The sequence below is a fragment of the Canis lupus genome, chromosome 28, assembly GCF_011100685.1.
Source record: "Canis lupus familiaris isolate Mischka breed German Shepherd chromosome 28, alternate assembly UU_Cfam_GSD_1.0, whole genome shotgun sequence".
NCBI lineage: Eukaryota > Metazoa > Chordata > Mammalia > Carnivora > Canidae > Canis > Canis lupus.
This window is the reverse complement of record NC_049249.1, coordinates 329,447-348,688: the sequence shown is the minus strand read 5'-3', so window position 1 is coordinate 348,688 and position 19,242 is coordinate 329,447. Positions and strand designations below refer to the sequence as shown.

Sequence of the window (19,242 nt, the reverse complement as noted above, 5' to 3'; positions counted from 1 at the left end):
AGGAAAGACTATCCATTGGAAGAAAGACAGTCTCTTCAATAAATGGTGCTGGGAAAATTGGACATCCACATGCAGAAGAATGAAACTAGACCACTCTCTTTCACCATACACAAAGATAAACTCAAAATGGATGAAAGATCTAAATGTGAGACAAGATTCCATCAAAATCCTAGAGAAGAACACAGGCAACACCCTTTTTGAACTCGGCCATAGTAACTTCTTACAAGATACATCCACGAAGGCAAAAGAAACAAAAGCAAAAATGAACTATTGGGACTTCATCAAGATAAGAAGCTTTTGCACAGCAAAGGATACAGTCAACAAAACTCAAAGACAACCTACAGAATGGGAGAAGATATTTGCAAATGACATATCAGATAAAGGGCTAGTTTCCAAGATCTATAAAGAACTTATTAAACTCAACACCAAAGAAACAAACAATCCAATCATGAAATGGGCAAAAGACATGAACAGAAATCTCACAGAGGAAGACATAGACATGGCCAACATGCATATGAGAAAATGCTCTGCATCACTTGCCATCAGGGAAATACAAATCAAAACTACAATGAGATACCACCTCACACCAGTGAGAATGGGGAAAATTAACAAGGCAGGAAACAACAAATGTTGGAGAGGATGCGGAGAAAAGGGAACCCTCTTACACTGTTGGTGGGAATGTGAACTGGTGCAGCCACTCTGGAAAACTGTGTGGAGGTTCCTCAAACAGTTAAAAATATACCTGCCCTACGACCCAGCAATTGCACTGTTGGGGATTTACCCCAAAGATACAAATGCAATGAAACGCCGGGACACCTGCACCCCGATGTTTCTAGCAGCAATGGCCACTATAGCCAAACTGTGGAAGGAGCCTCGGTGTCCAACGAAAGATGAATGGATAAAGAAGATGTGGTTTATGTATACAATGGAATATTACTCAGCTATTAGAAATGACAAATACCCACCATTTGCTTCAACGTGGATGGAACTGGAGGGTATTATGCTGAGTGAAGTAAGTCAGTCGGAGAAGGACAAACATTATATGTTCTCATTCATTTGGGGAATATAAATAATAGTGAAAGGGAAAATAAGGGAAGGGAGAAGAAATGGGTGGGAAATATCAGAAAGGGAGACAGAACGTAAAGACTGCTAACTCTGGGAAACGAACTAGAGGTGGTAGAAGGGGAGGAGGGCGGGGGGTGGGAGTGAATGGGTGACGGGCACTGGGTGTCATTCTGTATGTTAGTAAATTGAACACCAATAAAAAAAAAAAAAAGAAAATTTAAAAGTCTTTTTTTGAAACAAAAAATCTCTGTTAAATGTATCACGTTTGAAATTGTATTTCAATGCCATTTGCATGAGTATTTATATACTTCCTGAATGTAGTTACAATAAATTTGCCACCAAAAGCATTATGTCTGTCCCCACAGCAGATTACTCTGGTACCTAATCTTCCTGCTTATCCCATAGTAGGTCACCCCAGTCAGTTTGCCATTTCCTTTTTTTTTTTTTTTTTTACTAAAACAGAGCAACTCATTTGATCAGTACAATAGACACAAAATGCTTACAAAACTGATACCGTGAGAATGCTACTCTTTCCTTTTTCTTTTTTTTTTTGTATTTTTTTGTTTTTTTTTTTTATTGGAGTTCGATTTGCCAATATGTAGTATAACACCCAGTGCTCATCACGTCAAGTGCCCCCCTCAGTGCCCATCACCCCATCACCCCATCCCCCTGCCCACCTCCCCTTCTACCATTTCCTTTAGGTATGATTTCCTTATCAAACATGAAGGTCTTCATCTTTTGGCCCATGAAATAATCAGTTTTTTCTTTCTATTTAATTTTCTGTTAGGGTTTTAAGGATTTTCCTCCTGGTTAGATTGCTGTTTTTACTATCATTATCTGATGTTAGAGTTTCCTAAGTAGAAGGTAATTGGTTTAATTCATTTGCTTAATGTTTCCTTTGTTTCTTCCATCTTGTCTGTTGAAGTTGACATATTGTTCAAGCATGATTCTTGATAATGTTGCTTTTTTTTTAAGGTTTTATTTACTTATTTGAGGGAGATAGCAAGAGCAGAAGGTGGGGGAGGGGCAGAGAGAGAGGGAGAAGCAGACTGCTCAGGGCAGAGCCCAATGGGGGCTCAATCCCAGGACCCGGAGCTCATGACCTGAGCCAAAGGCAGACGCTTAGCCAACTGAGCCACCCAGGTGTCCCCTTGATAGTGTTTCATGATAAATTATTGTTTGTCTTTGGAAAAAAAAGCTTATATCTAAAAGTAAATAACAGAATTAAACTGAGTTCTTATAATACTTCTAATACTAAAAAAAAAAAAAAACCACACACACACACACAAAAACAAAAACAAAAAACTTATACTCTATCAAGAAACTTTTTCCCAAATATTTTTGACTATATCTGAAAGTAAAACATGTATTTGTAAGTTTTTAATAATTTTAATGATTCGACTTACTTTAATTCAAATGAAAGATTATTTGAGGAGTTTTAATTACTGAATCAATACTATTGCACTGCTTCCTATTTTCTTTACGTCATGGTTAACTGTTTAAATTTTTCTTTTCTTTTTTAAGATTTTATTTATTTATTCATGAGAGACACAGAGGCAGAGACACAGGCAGAGGGAGAAGCAGGCTCCATGCAGGGAGCCCAATGTGGGACTCGATCCTAGGACCTTGGGATCATGCCTTAAGCCAAAGGTAGACGCTCAACCACTGAGCTACCCAGGCGTCCCCTGTTTAAATTTTTCAATGTAATTTGTCTTAGGACATTTGTAAAACTGCAGATAACCTAAAATGTAATTTTGAAAATAGAATTTTAGAAGTTATAAAATTTAACAATCCCCTTAAGTAAGTGCTTTATTTTTAAGTTGATTGAATGTTTATAGACATCTATTTTCCTGTGACCAGGGAAAATTTCTTGATTAAAGCTGGAAAATCATCAGGTTCACAAGACAAACTTATAGCTTAAAAAACCCCAAAACGACTTTGCCACTAATTAGGATTTCCATGCCTTGATGACCATCCTCTTCCTCAGCACCAATGTCTTTTTTATGGAAAAGTCATCCCATGAAATTATGTCACCAATTGCTTGCCACAAATCAGGCATCTTGTACAGAAAATGACTGTCACTCTTCATGCTTCTGCGAGCACAAAATGTGGAACTCTACAAATAATGCAAGAATGAGCTCAGGAAGTTGGTTTGAAATTTGCCTAATTAATAACAGACGCCAAGATGTTTCAGACAATTGCAGGCCATTCATCTCACCAGCCAGCAGGGAGGTAGCAATAGAGTTAGAGAGAAATGCCATTAAGACATTGATTTGACTATGGTTGTAGGCATGATTGATTAAGACTGTGATTTGTAGGCATGTTGGCAGCCTGTCTGTGACAGAGACAACATTGGTTCAGAAGATTATCCAACTGAGAAAGTGTTCATTGTGGAACAAGGAACCTATCGTGTTTGTAACCATCCTGGGTTATTAGCAGTAGTTAAAACGCTCCTGAAGAATGTTGGTGGTATACATTCTGTTTATGTTTCCATATTATAGCACTTTGTAACATTTTCTCTAGAGGCAATAGAATTACAATTTAGACTTTCCATGCTGACTGCAAGTTGTTTTTATTGTTGATAAGATGCACAAAGCATGCAGCTTTGCAGAGAGACACAGACACACTTGCTCTTTGTAATGCTGGTATAGGTTTCTGTGCTGCAAGTGCAGGGAATCGAATAAATTCTATTTCATGTGATTCTCCATTAAAAAAAGAAAAATATTGTGCATTATATTGAGAATGCAGTATATACAGTTATAAAGTATACCCCTGATAGGACAGAACTGCCACTCAATTGGGATGTTTTTGAGAATTAAGTCACAGTCTTTTATTTCTGACAACTTGAAAGAGATTTCTGTCAGACTGGCCTCTAGCTCTGAACATTTCAAGGCTTGCTTTCCACACTTTACAAGACCCTGTGAAGACTTGGCTGGAGCCCCTCCCAGGACCCTCAGCTTCATGGCAAATCTGCCTCCGTCGAAGAACATCATTGCTCCACAAAGAGATATCAAACAAGATACACAAACTAGCGGGCGAACTCACAGCAGCAATAATAGAACTACAGGTGATAACATACTCAAAATGGTAAAACAATGCTTTGAAACAAAGGTGATTATGGAAGCACCAAGTGTGTACTGCGGCAACAGAGATGTAAATACATTTTTTTTGTTTGTGCTGAAAACTCTGAGATTCTAGTTTTACATCATCTTGTTCAGAGAGCAGCTCACCTCTGTGAAAGTTTGCTTATAGATATGCATTTCTCATTAAATGATGTTACCGAAATGGAGAAGAAATCCAAACTAGGGATCCCTGGGTGGCGCAGCGGTTTGGCGCCTGCCTTTGGCCCAGGGTGCGATCCTGGAGACCCGGGATCGAATCCCACGTCGGGCTCCTGGTGCATGGAGCCTGCTTCTCCCTCTGCCTGTGTCTCTGCCTCTCTCTCTCTCTGTGACTATCATAAATAAATTTAAAAAATTAAAAAAAAAAAAGAAATCCAAACTACTACAGTTGAGACCGTTTTCAGCTTTATGCCTAGAAAGTCCACTCTTTGTGCTGCTTAGTATCTTAAAGCATTAGTATCTAAAAGGAGAGTTTTGCCAAGAGTTTATCAGTTGAAAGAAAGATTGGTGTATGTGTGTGTGTGTGTGTGTGTGTGTGTGTGTGTGTAAATGATTCTCTTTTCTCAGATTTGTTAGTGAATAGTTATTATATTTTTTATTTTTTTATTTTTATTTTTTATTTTTTATTTTTTTTATTATTTATGATAGCCACAGAGAGAGAGAGAGAGAGAGAGAGAGAGGGAGGGGCAGAGACACAGGCAGAGGGAGAAGCAGGCTCCATGCACCGGAAGCCCGACGTGGGATTCGATCCCGGGTCTCCGGGATCGCGCCCTGGGCCAAAGGCAGGCGCCAAACCGCTGCGCCACCCAGGGATCCCTATATTTTTTTTAAAATGACATACTCATCTAAATTTTTCTTTAAGATTTTATTTATTCATGAGAGACAGAGAGAGAGAGAGAGAGAGAGAGAGAGAGAGGCAGAGATACAGGCAAAAGGAGAAGCAGGCTCCATAAAGTGAACCTGAGGCAGGACTCGGTCCCAGGACCCTGGGATCGTGACCTGAGCCAAAGGCAGATGCCCAACTGCTGAGCCACCCAGGCGTCCCTCATCTAAAATTTTTTAATACCTGAGTGCAGTTAATATGCAATTGTCAAGACCATGTGAGAGCTTACCAATGTGTGCTGACAAAGTGGATGGATTCCAAGCAAATATTTAAATTTGGAAAAGCAAATACTCCACTGCTGAAGTTCAGGGGTCATTATAATTTAAATACTAAGAAAAAGTTATTAAGGCCAATAGGGTACTATCTGAGAAAATACATTATTTTTAAAAATACTATAGTATAGTTCAATTGAACTCCAAATCCACTCATGTTAGTAGAAGGAGTTTCAACATTACATTTGTCAGTGAAGTGAAAGAATATTTAGAAAATACTCAAGTTACTTAAAATGAGGTTATAGGCAAAAAAAAAAAAAAAACATTTCTCAGAGGAAAAGTAATGAATAATTACTGTCTTTTGTTAATATTTGACCCAGTGGATGGAGCTTCTGGGAAGTGGTGACTATTATGAATTAAAAGGGATTAGCATTAACAAGGATCAGGAGTTCCAGGGAACCCTTTCAGGCATAAGCCCTGTATCTATAAAAATTATCTTTCAAAGAGCAAGCTCAAGATTCTTACTGAAATATTTAGAATATCTAGAGATTTTATTTAGAAGTTATATATAAATTCATATTTAATATCATCTCTATTACTTTGCATTTTATTGTTTTTATTAACATTGTATATTGACAATAATAGTTACGGATTTTTTCCACAAAGGTCCAGATAGACAATCCCCTATAGATAATCCTCTCCAGTTTATCCCACTTAGCTGTACCATATTATTACTTTGTATGTGGGCCCTGAAAGTATAAATATGGGGAAGCATTTCTTGGTGATGTGACCTGAATTCTGCTGCATCCTAAGGACTCTTGGTGTGTTTCCTCATCTGTAGGATAGGGACAATTGTATGACCTACCTCATTCTGTAGATGAGATGAATTAATACCCAGAAAGCACTTAGAACAGAGCCTTGCCCATAAGTGCAAGAAATATGAGAATGCATATTATCTTTTCTTATCTTATTCTTATCTTATTTTATCTTTTCTATAACCCCACTAGCTGAAATTTTGTCTGCACCTTCTGGGAGTTTGTGCAATGAAAACTATAGATATATTTTATGGCCTTTCAAAGTGCACATGGAGGATTATGTTCACTCCTTGCTGAGGGCCAAGTGTGTACCTGACTCATTTCATATGCGTTTCACCTAGCTCCCTTCTCAGCAGTTGGCAATTGCCTGATAAACAAACACTGGCTTTGTGAATGAAGAAAAAAATAAGAAGAGGGTTTTTTTTTTAATATAAGAAAAAATAATAGGCCATGGTCAGAGAACATCTGTCATATACTTCTAGATGCCTAGTACCTTGAGACCAAACTGGAGGCTCCAGCATTTGATAGCTCTTTGGACAATTGTGCTTAAATGGATGGTCAGCATAATCAACATATGAAAGTCTGTGTTTGCTTCCTTCAGCGAAAGAAGTTCACCATCACAAGCAGCATCTCTGGGAAAAAGCATACATTTGTCACCAATTCAACAAAGACCTGTAAATATTTACTGGGACTCTGCTCTGCTCAGCATGGGTTTAATGCTCAGATGAGCTCTCTTCCAGTTGCAGCTGGTGAGTAGACGCTATATTCTCTTTTTTTTTTTAATTTATTTTTTATTGGTGTTCAATTTGCCAACATATAGAATAGCACCCAGTGCTCATCCCATCAAGTGCCCCCCTCAGTGCCTGTCACCCAGTCACCCCCATCCCCCACCCACCTCCCTTTCTACCACCCCTTGTTTGTTTCCCAGAGTTAGGAGTCTCTCATGTTCTTAGACGCTATATTCTTAACCTCGAGTTTGGAAGGTTATTTCATAAAACAATTTGTATCAGTATCTATAGTTGACCCAGAAACCTCTAAAAAGTTTTATATCTCTCTAATAACTCAAGAAATACCATTAAGGTGAAATGTATTTATTTTCTTCGACTGGTAAATGCTAAAATAGGTACGATGGCGGGAGGCGGGGGGGGGGGGTCAGTGGGGTAAATGGGTACAATCTGTCTGAAATACAATTGGTAATATATATCAAAAGCCTTTAAAAAGCCCATGTCTGTTAGCCCTGCAATTTCACTTATAGACAAATATTTATCCAAAGGTGATAAATACAGAAGTTACATGGAAGTTGATGCTCATAGGTGTTCACTAGAACGTTATTTATAACAGTGTCCATTTGGAAGCAACCTAAATCTCCAAAGCCTTAAGATACATCTTTATAATTTAGACATTAAAGTCAGTTTCTGGGGAATGATGACATGTGAAATGCACATAATGTGGCTCTAAGTGAGGAAAAATGAAATATGAAGTCTTACTTCCCACTGATAAAACTTTCTGCAATGAAAATATGCATACTGTTTGTTTCAGGGTCACTGCCAGTGTGTATGGGTGTCACTACCAGTATGTACCTACTGAGCACTTGAAAGGTGGCAAATAGAACTGAGGAACTACATTTTTTATTTCATTAATTTTAACTAACATATTTAAATGTAAATGGCCCCATGTATCTCCTGCGCTGGAAAGCACCAACCTAAGTGCCAGGATAGTAACTTGGTTGGTTTTAACATGTTATGAAACAGAAAAGGAAGAATATGGAAATGAACCTCCCCAGAGTACCTTCATAGGTTTATTGTTACCTTTGTGGGTCAGGCACACAGGCACACAGGCACACAGGCATGATTGTTTTCTCCTTTGTGTCGTTTTCAGGATTTACCAAACATTCAACAATGTACATGTAATATTGCTTTAATTAGGAAAGAGACTACTAGGTCGGATGAAGCTACACATCACAGAACACTAGTTAATACTTCTTGAGTTTTTAAGAAGCACTAAGGAACTATTTATTACTCTTATTAGTACCAGGAGGTACTCTAAGCCCTTCTATGAATTATCTCATTTATGCTCATAATACGTTGTTTCCTTAAACTGCGCTTGTCAGGCAGCCCAACGAGGCAGGCACCAGCATTACTGAGGAGGTTAAGTAACAGGCTAGCTGGGAGGTGCTGGGGCTGAGGTTTGAACCTGTCTCCCCCTGAGGCTGGTGCCTAAGAACTTCACTCTGCAGTACAGCCTTTATCCTACCAGAACAGGGACTCTAGGACTAGAGAGGTTTGGCACTGAGCATTGGATTGATCATAGTTGCCGTTGATCTCTAAGCATTATTTTTTCTTTAGTTAGAAAAGAGAACAATTTAATAGAGTGGTTTCAGCGTTCATATTCAAACAGTGGTCTCTGCATGTGCATCACTCCAGAGCTTGCTAGAGATACGAAACCTCAGGCACCATACAGACCTACTGAATACATCTGCATTTGAAAAGGAACCCAAGTGATTTTGATGCACAGAAAAGTTTGAGACCCCCTTGCTTGGAATGTGGCCCTGGAGCCCAGTAGACTCAGAGCAGTAGAGTTTACTAGCTGCATGACTTGGGGCAACTCACTTCCTTTCCCTGAACCTCGGTGTTCTTAGGTGAGCACACTGGTGTCTGGTGGCTTTAGAGGAACAGTACATGAGATGTTTCTAGCTCTGTGTCCCATGTTCACTAAGTCTGTGTAGTAGTAACAGCAGCTTCTGCTTGTGGGGGTTTTGTTCAGTGCTAGCTGGTTCATGGGGGAAGAGGGGACAGTGAACACTGGGTTCTGGGAGCCTGGGACGAGGATCAGTCAGGAAACAAAATTGCTGAGCATTTGGATGCAGAACCAAACACAGAAAAAGGGGACATATGATTTGCAGCATACCCAAATAAATTATAAATATTTCATTGAAATCACATAGTGGCAGTTTTAGGGTGTTTGCAGGGAGCTGGAGATAATGAATGTAAATTAACTGTATTTTACCTGCTATTGCTAAGATACAATGTGAAACATCATCAATATTACTTTTATTGCCTGATACAAGTGAATGTAAAATATTTATAAAGGTCTGCAGGCTCACTTGTGAAACTAGTCCTTCTAAGCCAGCTTTGCTCATATTACTGTTTTCTCATACTCCAAATTCTACCTTCATAAGAGTTTTCAGGAATATAACATTGATATTAAAAGGATTATTTCACAGTTTTTCTTTTTTGGGCTGGGTTAATGTGATGCTATTTTCCTTTATTTTTTCTAGCTTTATTGAATTATTAGTGACATATGTATATAAGTAAGGTGTGCAGTATGATGGTTTGATACACCTATATACACTGCAAAATGATTACCACAATAAGATAGTTAACACCTCCAGTCCCTGCCATAATTATAATTGTTTTTGTGGTGATGACATTTAAAATCCACTCCCTTAACAACTTTCAAGGATGTAATACAATATTATTAACTATACTCACCATGCTGTATATCAGATCTCCAGAACTTATTCATCTTACAGCTTGGCGTTTGTACTCTTTAACCAACATCCCTCCATTTTCCCACCCTGCCCCTGGCTATGGCAACTACCATTCTCTTCTCTGCTTTTATGAGTTCAGCTTTTTAGATTTGGCATATGATGAAAATATACAATATCGGTTTGTCTGATTTACTTCACTTAGAATAATACCCTTAGAGTCCATCCATGTTGTCTCAAATGGCAAGATTTCCTTCTTTTTTATGGCTAAAAAGTATAATACATGTGTTATATACACATGTGCATTTCCTTTTCCACTCACATGTTGATGGACACTTGGGTTGTTTCCATGTCTTGCCTATTGAAGGTGCAGAGATCTCTTCAATGTAGTGTTTTGATTTCCTTCAGGTAGGTCACAGGAGTGGAATTTCTGGATCATATGGTAGTTCTTTTTCAATTTTTTGAGGAACCTCTATACTGTTTTCCATAGTGATTGCACCAATTGACATTCCCACTAACAATGCACAAGCATTCCCTTTTCCCCATATCCTCGCTGATGCTCGTGGTGTCTTGTCTTTTTGATAGTAGCCATTTGGACAGGTGTGGCATCTAATTGTGGTTTTCATTTGCATTTCTCTGATTAGTGATATTGATATTTTCATTTGCCTGTTGGTCACTTGCATATCTTCTTTGGAAAAATTAGATAATTTTTCTTTGCCTTTAAAAAAATTTCTTCATATTAGAAACTCTTTCTGCAGACACTATTTTCAGTGATTGCACCACCTAAGAACTGGCCATGTCCATCTCATGGCCCCATACGGTCCTCAGACTCAGCATGTCTACAGTTGATCTCATGCTTCCATACAAACTTCTCCACCATGATCTTTGTCTTGTTCAACTGAGACCACTCAACCACTCTGCAAGAAACTGAGTGGAGGGGTGGGGGGTCTGAACCTGCCTCCTCCTGTCACATTCTGCCTCTTACTAAGGGCTCTCAAATGGGCTTGCCATTGGCAGTCATGTCCCCATAATTGTCTTGTGCTCAGCCTTCAAATTAACCTTTTAAAAGCACCAATATGATCGTGTTCTTCCACTGAAAATTTGCAGGGGGCTTTCTGCCATCTGCAGGGACAAGTGAGGACTTCTAGGATGGCATGTCAGACTCTCCCCAGTTTGGCCTGAACCTTGACATATGTCTTGCCTTGAGTCTTCCACTTTGCTTTCCAGCTATACTGCATGCTTTCTTTCAGGCTGAGAAAAATATCTCAAAGATGTCTCAGGTCCGTAATTAAGCCTGAGATCACTGTCCCTTTGGGCCCTGGTGATCAGAAGGCTGGGCATGTCTTGGATGAATCTCCCATACTGCTGTCTTTGTCTTTGTGTCCTGGGCACCTTCATTTCTAGTACAGACTGTGTTGTCAGCTGACTTGAGAACAGGTTCTGCTTTACCACCTACAAGCCATAGGACCTTGAGAAAATTACTAGCTCTCTTAGCCTCAAGTTCCTCCTCTATAACATAGGTATAATAGTATCTATCCCAACAGGGTCATTGTGAGGTTTAAAGGAGACCATATAGATAACACACTTACCTCTGTGCCTAGCACATAATACACATTCAGCATATATGAGTTGTTGGTGTTAATGTTACTGTTGTTGTTGCTTTGTGTCTAAAGGGTCCAAGCTCTGGTGTAAGATACTATACAACTCATATAAAAAGCTGTAGGTCATATTCAAATTGCTTAAGTTGTCTTTTTTTGCCCACTGTGTATGAGTGATAGTACCAAAAATGCTTCATAGACACAAAAAGTTCTCAAAAAGTATTTTTGAAAGGCTACCTTTTTTAGTGGGAACAAACCTGGCAATGGACCAGACACTGTTGTAAAGAAGGGGTTTCTACTTGAGCATATAAATGCTCATGGACACCCTGGAAGTGGAAGGACTTCACCATGCTTTACATACACATACACACAGACAAAGCCAGAACCATAGAAGCACCACGTGCCAGAACACTTTTTTTTTCCTTCTCAGTTTTAGCAGAGAGCAGATGGCCAGAATTTAGTCATCATTTTCCTTTTTCACAATACAAACTAGGCTTTATAAAGCCTAGTTAATTTAAGGACTCTGTCAATCAAATCTCAATTTCTTATGAATGACATGAATAGTGAAGTGGTGGGAATCACTTACATGCATGATCTCGAGTTAGGGACGTCATTAGAGCCATTTATTATATCTTTCTGCATGAAGGAGAAGGGGAAGTTCTTCCCCTTCTAGGGGCTAGGAGACTCAATACATCTGATATGTATTCATACTTCAGAATGTGGATCTTAAATAATTATTACCAGGGAAATTAAACTGTATAGAGGTTAAAGATTATATTCTATAGGCCAGAGCTTAATCTTGGAGCCCAGGTAATTTGAAGATTCATTTGTTACAATGCTTATGAGGATGGTTTTGAAAAGGCAGTGAGCAGGATGGGTGGCAGCAGTGAATTTTCTACAAGACTCTTTCTATAAGTTTTATTGTGACATTGCAGTGAATGTTAATACCCATCAAAATCGTGGCTGAGGACCCTCAACTACAGGGGGAAGGAGAGCATTTCCTTTCCCTTTTTGTGTTTCTGAGGTTGCTTTCATTACTGTGTGCTAATTAGGAAGGTTTGGCATCCTCAGGACTAATTGCAAGCATCCCCTCAGTCAGCCTGAGGACAAATTGTGGAGAAAGAAGAGCAGCAATAGAACCTGGAGTCTGTGATGCCTTGTTGTTTCAAGAGTGATAGATCCAGCATCATGCTTGTATGTATTTATGTTGCTCATGTTTTTCTCCCAAATTTCAGGCCATGATAAATGTGTGCAAATGCCCAATGTGAGTCTTGCACACCCGGCCCAATCCAAGCCTCTCACTTGGATTCAGAAACTGTCGAGCTCAGAAAATACGCCGTTCGCACCCACACCCAGGCTGCGGTGACCGCAGGGGGCCCACTGCCCACGTTGCTGGATAACTTCGCTGTGGAAACCACCAAGGAGGCTATGGCACAGGGAATCCGAGGCAGGTGGGTTTGACACATCCATTCTCTGAGCCCAAACCATCTTGTACTTGGCGCTCTGGAGCATTCCATACCTGAAGAAATTGTTTAAAGGATGTCAGATGTCTAAGGGAAGGATACATTCATTCACTAACAACTAATTCCATAGAGATTTCCTGGAGGCGGTCTATGGGCAAAGTCTATGCTGAAGTCTGCAGGGCAGACATCCCATCCCCCAATGGTGGAGAAAGAACTAGGTGATGGTACGAAACCGAAGAGGACAAAACAAAGAAGTCGTAATAAGCCTAGTAAGTCTTATCATGAGCCAGGAACTGTTCCCAGCACTTACACACATCAATTGATTTTACTCTTGCCACCCTGCGAAGTGGTTTCTATCATCTCCCAGCTGTACCAGGAAAGAAATGGAGAGTTTGGGATTTGAGCACATGCAGCTGGCCTTGGAGTCCACACTCCTAATCTCTACATTATGCTGCTTTCTCTACTGATGGAGTGCTTGGAATTTGATTTGTAAGTGAAAATAATGAGCTTCTAAACACAACTTTACATTATAACACATGGATTCACAAACTTAAAAATAGCCTAGAAATTGGATTACACTTACATTGCAAGTTATATAAATAGCACAGATTCACAGGCAGCATGTGACCAATGAAGGTTACTGGAGGAGCTGTTTTTTGGAATGAATTATACTTTTGCTTCAGCAAGAGGGTGTATGGGTAATTCATCTGAGCTGTGATGTCTGTCTGTCTGTAGCTTACCTATAATTCTCTTATATGTATAAATATTATGCATCTCAAAGTAATCCTTAGAAGATTATTGCCCCAAATTCTGTTGATGCAAATATGCCTCACCATGCACTGCAAACGACATCAGCAATGGTGGAGCAAGACTGTTGGTGTCATATCATTGTGTAACAAATGACTCTAAAGCACAGTGGCTTCATTAAAACATCAACCATTTTGTTATTCTCTTTCACAGTTTTCTGGGATAGAAATTCAGGCAGACCTTAGCTGGGTGATTCTTCTACTGCATGTGTCATTGTCTGGGGTCACTCCATGGTGTTCAGCAGAACTGGTCTGGAGGCCCCAAGATGGCTTTTCTTATACGTGTGGCCCCTTGGTAGGGATAAGCTGGGACGTTGAGTTCTGCTGAGCACCTTTCACTCTGTGTGGCCTCTGGGACCACATGGTGCTCCCAGCCAGGTAGTCAGGCTTCAACCTGGTGGCTCAGGGCTCTGAGGGCTTAAGGTGAGGCTGTCAATTTTCTTAAAGGCTGGGCCTGGAGCTGACACAATGACACTTTGGCCATATTCTTTTGGTCAAATTTCTCACAGGTCAGCACAGATTCAAGGGTAGCAGAAATAGACTCCATCTCTTGATGTAGGAGTGTCAAAGAATTTGTGGCCATTTTAATTAATTAATTACATAATATTTATTTTAAAAGATTTTATTTATTTGAGAGAGAGAGAACACAAGCAGGGGGACCAGCAGGCAGAGGGAGAGCAGAGCATGGGGCCTGATGTGGGGCTCTGAACCCTGAATCTCAGGACCCTGAAATCATGACCTGAGCCAAAGGCAGATGCTTAACTGGCTGAGCTGCCAGGTGCCCCAATTTGTGGCCATTTTAAATCTGTCGCTCAGATTAACAGTACTTTACAACACTTTATAAGCCTGAAGAAGCTGTGCCTGGCTCAAGGCCACCTCGAGAACGTGCTGACTGCAAAGGATCTTTCTTGAGGTGATGGGCTTCCAGTGATTTGCCAATGGGCTCACACAGTGGGGGCTTAACAGCATTGCAGGGCAGCTGGCCTTCTCTATAGAAAGCTGAATTAGAGTCTTCAGTAAATCCTGCTACTACTCTAATTTTAGTTTACAAATGCCAAATTTTCAGAACCCTTGATATATCACTTCAGAGGTTACTAATAACCCTTGCATGGAAAGGGAAATTGAGTCCTTGACTGTCTGGAAGGTCCCCAGAAGCACAGCTTGAGACAATGACTGGGTGCAGGTGGTTCTGTGGAGGTGGTGCCAGGAAGCAGGAGGGAGCAGGGAGAGAGACAGGGAGGGAAAATTTTAAAAAGGAGGGCAGACTGTGGCTCAGTCTGTTCGGCATCTGACTCTTGGTTTCAGGGCAGGTCATGAGCTCATGGTCATGGGACTGAGCCCCACGTCAGTCTCTGCACTTAGCCAGGAGCCATCTTACACCTTGCCCTCCCTCTCTGACGCTGAGGGCAGTGCCATTGAAGTAGTTGGTGTGGGTAACCGGGGCTGTATTCCAATGAGAAGTGTACAGAAGGCCTCCCAGAATTGTCTGTCTGAAGGACAGGCAAGTGGACACATAAGTACTGAGTCCTAGCCCCTCTCTGCTGGAATGTTATCTGTGGGAGGCCCAAATTCTCCTGCACTTTTAAGCAAGGTGGGGATAGTCGGGGAGGAGGGCACCCAAGATGTACAAGAGCCTCTAGTCCAGAAAGAGGACCATACTGGACGTTGTCAGTATGGGCTGAGCCTGAGCTCACGTAGACCTGCTCACCATTGTTGTGGCCAGAGCCTGAGCTGGGCCACAGGCTGATGTTCATCTGGCTCTGTCCGGCTCTGTGGCACAGATGAGATGTTTAGCATGTCTGCTGTGTCTGGTACAAAGATGACTCAGCTGAAGATCCCCTTCAGACAGGGTACTGGAGGTATTGGAGCCAGCTCACTGTCTGGTTGAAGTGCACTGCTGATACCTGCTAAACCAGCAACTGCTGTGCGAACTTGACCAAGTGAGCTGACATGTGCCTCAGTTTCCTCACTTGTCAGTGGTGATGACAGCCCCTGGACAGCTGTGGGAATTAAACAGTGTTAGGAAACACTGAACATGGGCTGGGTCTGTGGTCAGTGTCCTGATGTTGGTCCTCTTCCCCTCATTTTTGGGGACATGGAAGGAACACAGACCCTCTGGGGGTCTGTGAAGTCTGTAGGGTCTGCGATAGAGTGGGTTAAACCTTTAAAGCAGGCACAGATACAAGTTATTGTTCCCTTGAGAGTAAGGTTATTTCCTAGTTAGGGGCTTGGGAAAGGGGCCTGTGATGCCAGGTCAGGACTGCTAGGAGGTTGGGGCCCAGTGAGAAGGAGGGGAGAATGCTGTGAGTAAAGGTCCAGTTAGTGTTGCTAGAAAAGTTGGTTGCTCTGTGCCAGCCCTGGGCTACAGGCTGAGGATGCAGTGGTGAGCAGGACGGACACAGTCTCTGCCTCATGGGACTCACAGTGGTGATAAGGAGCCTGTCTGGGCAGGAACAGGTTGTGCTGTTGGCTTGGAGCCTGGATCATGTGGCTTGGTGGCCGGAGCCAGGACAGGAAGGACTGCATGCAGGCCTTAACACTGATGGGTAAGGACTCCATCCCCAGCACCATTCCTGAGTTAATTACTCAGCACCCCTTAGAACATGGATGTCAGTGGGGTGCCAACCCTGCCGTACAACCCCTGCCTCACCCCCATTCCACGTTGCCTCTCATGTGAGAACTTTCCCGACTTCCCTGCAAAGAGGTGGCTCCTTGCTATTACTGGCTCCATTTAGACATGCCACCCGTGCCCTTCTCCTCGACATCCACAGGTGTTTACCCATCTGCTTGTTAATCAGTCAACTTCCAGAGAACAGTAGCTTGCCTGATTTTTCTTCAGCTTTGAAGGGAGCATGTGGAGGCTTCTAGGAAATGGCTGTTTTTTTTCTTTAGGTTTGCAGTAACATGCACATCACATAAAATTCCCCAGCCCAACCATTTTTAAGTACATGGTTCAGAAGTACATTCACATTGTTGTGCTATCTCCAGAACTCTTTTCGTCTTGCAAAACTGAAACTCTGTGTATTAAATAACTCCCACCCTCTTCCCTGAGACCCTAGGACCACTATTCCACCTTCTGTTACTATGAATTCAACTCCTCTAACTGCCTCAATTGGGTGGAATCATACAGAATTTGTCCTTTTGTTACTGGTGGTAAATGCCACTCCTAATCCTTTTCAAGCAGGAATGGCGTGTGTGGCCAGATCAGGTAGGCCACAGGAACCTGGGGAATGAAAGGCCTCTCTTTCTCCAAAGGCCCTCCCAAATGCCACATTGTCCTCATATCCTCTCTTGGCCCCTCAGGACTACTGTCACCCTGCTCTAGACCTAGGGGCATTCTCCTGTGCCTGGGCACTCTGGTCACCTGGGCACTTGTCCCTGGCATAAAAGGCTCCAACCCCCCATCCTGTAGCAGGCCAGGAAGATCCCAGAAGGCAGAGCCCACATCTGACCCACCTTTTCTGTCAGTGCCTTACCAGACCAGGGCCTGACACCTGCTAGGTGCACCTAGGGTTGCATTTGCTCAAATGCAGGGTATAAGAAGGAGCCAAGTCAGATTGAGGCCTCATTTCCAAACTCTGAAGAATGGCTCTGTGCTTGCCCTTCACCTCTGCACTCACTTTCTCTCCCCCTTCACTTTTGTTCTTTCCTTTTCAGCTCTGTCCCCTCTGAACAGTGCCAGGTTCCGTACCGAGAGCACTTGGCAACATCTATCCAAGGGAACAGGGCGATACTCTGTGGGAAGCTGCCCGTACTCACATCCTCACCTTCGTCTGGCCACCTGAAGCAGTGGGACGGGCATGAATTCACTGAGCTTAGGGCCAGTCTGGGTGATAGAGGGCCACATCTGTTCAGATGGTTGGCTTTCCTGGCCTTCCTTCCTTCAGATAAGGCCCAATGCTGGCTTTTTCCAGGTCTCTGAACCCAGGTGGCTGTGCATCTATGCTTCCTTCTCACTCTCCATTTTGTTCATCCTGCAGGGTAGCTTCTCTTGGGCACAGCTGATCCTGGGGGCTGGGGCAGTGCCACACTGAATTCATTTTTCTCCTAGGGCATAGAGTATTCTTTGTTCACTAGAATACTGGCTCAGCAAAGGCCATCTGCATGCCTGCATGAAAGGTTCTTGTTCTAAGCTTGGTATGATTAGGGGATGGCCAACTCAAATGCCCACAGGGATCAAGCAGGTGAGTCACTCTGTGGAGGCCACAGGGTCCATCATCCTGGGGGTGCTGGAGCATGCCCAGCCCGATTAAAAACAGAAGCAGACAATAAAAATCGAAAGCATTGGTGCGTCATCCTTACTACCTTGTTTTGGAGCCAAGTGTGTATCATCATTTCACAAGTGTGGGAAATAAGAATATTATTCCTATCTTCTGGTTAAGGCAAAGGAGGTTTAGAAGGGTGCATGTCCAACTCTAAGGAGAGGACAGTGGGAAGTTTCCAGGAGGCTCAGGGGACTCTAGGGTCCCTTCTGAGACGGAAAGACCCCAAAGGTATTCTTCCCAGTACACTCCTGACAACCGAGTCAGCCTATGGTGGAGTCTGTTGATGGGTCTGCTGGCTGACAGGGCATGAGGCTGCCTTCCCGAGGATGCCTTCCCAAGCTGCCATCCAGACTCAGAAATGCCAGAAAGTTGCTCCTTAGAGTCACCTTTTCTCATCTTGTGGCCTTTTCCTGCAGCCCTTGTGCAGATCAGGAGCAGTTGGAGACTGTCTGTTTGACCCAGAAGCCACCGACTTGTGACCCCGTCTCTGGATCACCTGCTGAGAGCGTGCACAGGGGTATGGGCCAGGGCATGGGCCAGGTTTGGAAAAAAGGAAACCTTACCTTTGATGCTTACTTGAAAACTTTTGCCACTACTTCATTCTGCCTTCCCAGTAATAATCACAATCTTCTTGATTTTTAAATTAATTTCAAAATGATTTATGGTCAGGAAGAGCCCTTGTGGTCCACCTTTGGCTTGGGCTGGGCATGTGGATCTATAGTATATTACAGGTGAAGATCCTCAGAGCTCTGGTCCAGCATGAGGAGTGCCTGCTATGGAGTGATGTGGCCAGAAATGTGCCATTCACTTCAGTTACAATCTTCATGGACCCAGAATATCACCTCTCACTATCCACCAGATACAGGGAAGGCAGTACTCTCCTCTGTCATACATCCCCTGGGGAAGACCATAGGGAAAGGAAAGATAGAAAGATTCCAGAACTAGATAAAATATTTACAAGCCTTAGGCCTGGGGATTGGCTCTGGAACACCACCAGGGTGCTCTGTACCATGAACTGTACCAGGGTCTGCTGTGGTCCTTGGGGGAGCAGAGATGTGGAGAGCCTGGAATGCTCTGACTTAAGCTCTGATTCAAGACTTCAGCTCTGGGGGAAATCCTGCAGGTGCCTTTTGCTGATATACGGGGCCATGTTGCCTCTGAGTATTAGAGACTCAAGAGAGGAAGGCTTTGCTATCCTAACTCTGTACTTTCACCTTAGTTTTACTTTTCACTGCCCACAAGTACATCTCTGCTCAAATTTGGTCTTGACCTAAGACCAATGCAGAAAAAATTAGCTATGGTAAGTTGTATAGAAAACGAGCACCATGTCTCCTTGCCCCCACTCTCATCTCTGTTCTTGATGAGCCAACACTGACCCAGTGAGGGTGTATCTGCTGCCAAAGCAAGCATGCTGACCCAGTGATGGGGATCAGAAGTGTATGTTCATTCCCAGTATTGTGTGTGCATAAGCACATGCATATGTAAAATACTGTTTACCCCTTTTGTATTAGGTCTCAGATAATTTG

At 42.4% G+C, this 19,242-nt stretch overlaps 1 protein-coding gene across 1 annotated transcript in view; it reads left to right on the top strand.

Annotated features, from left to right (window-relative positions):
- Window positions 1-19,242, top strand: part of FRMPD2 (FERM and PDZ domain containing 2) — a 119,838-nt gene that overhangs the window by 71,350 nt on the left and 29,246 nt on the right. Inside the window, 5 exon segments of the mRNA XM_038578012.1 lie at window positions 908-909; window positions 6,699-6,846; window positions 12,418-12,543; window positions 12,546-12,633; window positions 18,133-18,233. Of these exon segments, the coding sequence (XP_038433940.1) occupies window positions 908-909; window positions 6,699-6,846; window positions 12,418-12,543; window positions 12,546-12,633; window positions 18,133-18,233 (465 nt within the window).